This window comes from Gavialis gangeticus, unplaced genomic scaffold (genome assembly GCF_001723915.1).
Source record: "Gavialis gangeticus isolate Ggan-Ray unplaced genomic scaffold, GavGan_comp1, whole genome shotgun sequence".
NCBI lineage: Eukaryota > Metazoa > Chordata > Crocodylia > Gavialidae > Gavialis > Gavialis gangeticus.
This window is the reverse complement of record NW_017728992.1, coordinates 128588146-128591564: the sequence shown is the minus strand read 5'-3', so window position 1 is coordinate 128591564 and position 3419 is coordinate 128588146. Positions and strand designations below refer to the sequence as shown.

General features: G+C 42.1%; 1 protein-coding gene across 1 annotated transcript in view; it reads right to left on the bottom strand.

The window, feature by feature from the left end:
• The window catches only part of ADHFE1 (alcohol dehydrogenase, iron containing 1), a 43468-nt gene that overhangs the window by 23154 nt on the left and 16895 nt on the right, over nt 1-3419 (bottom strand). Inside the window, exons 8-9 of the mRNA XM_019519097.1 lie at nt 1936-2013; nt 66-171 (exon numbers count right to left, since the gene is read on the bottom strand). Of these exons, the coding sequence (XP_019374642.1) occupies nt 66-171; nt 1936-2013 (184 nt within the window). The remainder of the gene's footprint in view (nt 1-65; nt 172-1935; nt 2014-3419) is intronic.

The window sequence follows — 3419 nt, the reverse complement described above, 5'->3', positions numbered from 1 at the left end:
ACAAACCAACCAGCCAAACCAATCAACCAAACAAAAAAACCAAGCAGCCCACACAGAAAACTTACCAAAGCACATCAAAGCCAGTATTGGCCACTACTCTCTCTGGCATAGACAAAGTGTGCAGAGGATCAATCATACCCAATGTGGGCTTAAGGGCTCTTGAGGCAATGCCTAAAGCACACATAAGAGTTTATTGTAAGAAGTATTTTAACATAGAAGATAGAATATCTTGAATGTTTAAAATATGGAAGAAAAATTAATGGGCATCATCTGAAACTATAAAGATATGGGGAGAAGAAAGGGAGAGCATGCAATGAATGTGAATCTAAATTCTACTTAGAGAAGATGACTATGTTTTTGTAAAATATTAACTGTTAGCTTGAAAGACAATATTTCTAGAGGACTGAATTACACATATAACAGCTTACATTTTTCATCTTTCAAAATTAATAATTCAAAATCAGGCTAGGTAGCTAGACAATTAAAGATGTTACTGAATACTGGCTGGCTTTACACAGCTGTGAAATGAGATGATACTCATCATGTCATTCTATGGTGTTAACTCAAAGCAATATAATAATGGTCATCTTTGACAGCAGTCTGCACAGAAAGATCAGAGATGCAAAGACTGGAGCATCTGCTCCCCCCTAGCATGATCCCTGTATTCCATCCAAGCACAGGAGAAGGAATATATCAGACAACAGACATGAACACTGACTTTGTAGTTTGAAAGGAATCAGACTCTGATAGCAAATAATTCACATGTTGATTTACCAATGGCATTAGCACATCAGCTTTTTAAAACTCCTTTACCTCCACCAGTTAATGACAGGACCTTGCCTTTATTTTTGTTTTTGTCATTTACTGTTGGTTAAGGTCATGAGTAAAACAGATGACACTGGCTCTGCACATGAAGGTACAAATCTGAGAGCATAGGATGGCTCCAATTGGAGAGTTACAGCTTTCCTATAAGTTTAATAGGGGTGCTAAGCTGCAAAAGACAGAGAACATTTCCTACTGCAGGAAGCTTGGATGAGCTGAGATTTTTTTCCTGGAGTGAATCACACTGGACATTACCTCCTCACTGCTTGAAACCTTCCCTGACCATCTTACATTCTTGAAATGACTGTGCAATGGCTTCCAGAACATTGTTCTTCAATTTAACCTTCCACAAAAAACAGTTAAGCATTAGCAAAAGGCCAGACTTGTTCACCTGCTAAAAATAGTTTGTGTTTTCCTCATGAATGAAACTGGCCCTTTAGAAATGTTTCTAATGCATAATACTGTTTTGCTTTATATGGACTGGAACTGGGCAAATTCCAATTACAGCTACAAATTTCTCATGTGTCCTACTGCACCCCCAAATACTGCAGTATGTATGATATTTAAAATCAATCAGCTTTAAGAAACCACTGCAATACCTCAGGCTAGCTATGAAGCTTAATGATGGCATTTTAATCTTAATCTTTATTTTCTGAGAGTAACAAGATCAAAGAAAGACAGTGTCCATTTCTTTTACTTCATTTCAGGCATACTGTTCCAAGAAGTTAGGAAAGGGAACATTTGGACCCAATTATACAACAAAGAAATGGATCTTGAAAACAGAAAAAATAGAGGAAATAATGAACAGCTGGTTGACCCAAAATATATGTAGAAATTTCCTTTGTACATAACACATTCCACTGTTCAGAGACTTGAAAGGTTATGCCTTCAAACTATAATCTCCTGTATTATTCAAGAATTTCATTATGTTAATATGTTTTCAAATTTCATTCAAAAGAGAAACCTTCAATCTGTTAAGATTGTCTGTAATGGTTGAATAGAGTGAAACAACAGCTGAAATTACACAAGTAATGACTTTATCTCAAGATGGGGGAATACAGTGAAAGACTGGAAAAGATTGGGTTTTGTTAAGCACTGGTCAAATATTCTTACCAGTTTTTACTTTCAGTTCTTTGTAGTCAAAAATGGCAACACCAGTGGTTTCACTTCCAGTTCCAGCTGTTGTAGGAACTTCAGAGAAGGGAAAATTGTATTAATTCAACAAAAAAATAAAGGTTCCTTACCTATACCATGGGTGTGAAGTAGATGAAATATGCAGAGGCCACTCACTCAAAGAATATAGCATTTTAAATGACTAACTTGGTATAGGACAAAGACAGCACATCTACATGAGACATTTACAGTAAGTTGCCTAATTAGCTCCACAGTAAAATGTCACTGTCTACACATGTGGTGCTATTAGGATGGACTAAACTAATTAACTCTGCTGTAAGATAGTACTTGCAAATGTAAGTACTATTCTACAATGGAGTTATTTACTCCACTGCAACGTGTAGATGCTGACCCAGAAGGCTGGGACACAAGGGTACTTCAGTGCAGGAGCTGCCTGCCAGTAAGCCCTGCACAGAGGCACCCTTGTGCCCCAGGCAGGTGATAGCGATCATCGCTTGCTGGAGTTTACCATCCAGCGCAGGGTGTCAAGGGCCAGCAGCAAGGCAGTAGCTCTAGACTTCAAGACGGCCAACTTCAACAAGTTGAGATTAGTGGGAGAGGCACTGGGGTTCTCAAGGGCAGGGGAACTCAGTGCCCAAGATGAGTGGTCGTTCCTTAAGGAGACGATACTCAGGGCCCAAGGGTTGACCATCCCAACAAAAAGCAAGGGAGGCAGGAGTGCCTGAAAGCGCCCCTGGCTCACCAAGGCCGTCCGGGAATGCCTGATCGCCAAAAAGGCGGTGTACACCTGGTGGAAGGGGGGTGCCATCTCCAAAGAGGAGTATACCTCCTCTGCTCAGGCCTGTAGGGGGGCTGTCAGGAAAGCTAAGGCTAGGACTTGCGTCCAAAATCAAAGATAACAAAAAGTCATTTTTGAAATATATAGGGAGGATGAAGAAAGCACCGGGAAATGTGGGGCCCCTGCAAGATCCCCTGGGCAACCTGGTGGTTGCGCCAGAGGAGAAAGCAGATCTTTTTAACCAATTCTTCACCTCTGTTTTCCTGGGCAGGGACCGGGACTTCCCCACCATGATGCAAGACAGACTTGAGGGGAATGCCTCCAGACCTCAGGTTGGGGAGGACCAGGTTAGAGAGCTTCTGGAGGGGCTGGATGTGTTCAAATCAGTGGGTCCAGATGCTCTCCACCCCAGGGTGTTGAGGGAGCTAGCAGGGGTTATTGCAGGGCCCCTGGCACAGCTTTATGAGCGATTGTGGTGCTCGGGACAGGTGCCGGATGATTGGAAGGTAGCCAACGTGGTCCCCATCTTTAAAAAAAGGAGGAGGGAGGACCCAGACAACTATAGGCCCATCAGTCTTACTTCAATCCTAGGGAAACTCTTTGAGAAGATCATCATGGAGCACATCTGTGATGGGCCGGCCTCAGAGATGATGCTCAAGGGCAACCAGCACGGTTTCATTAGGGG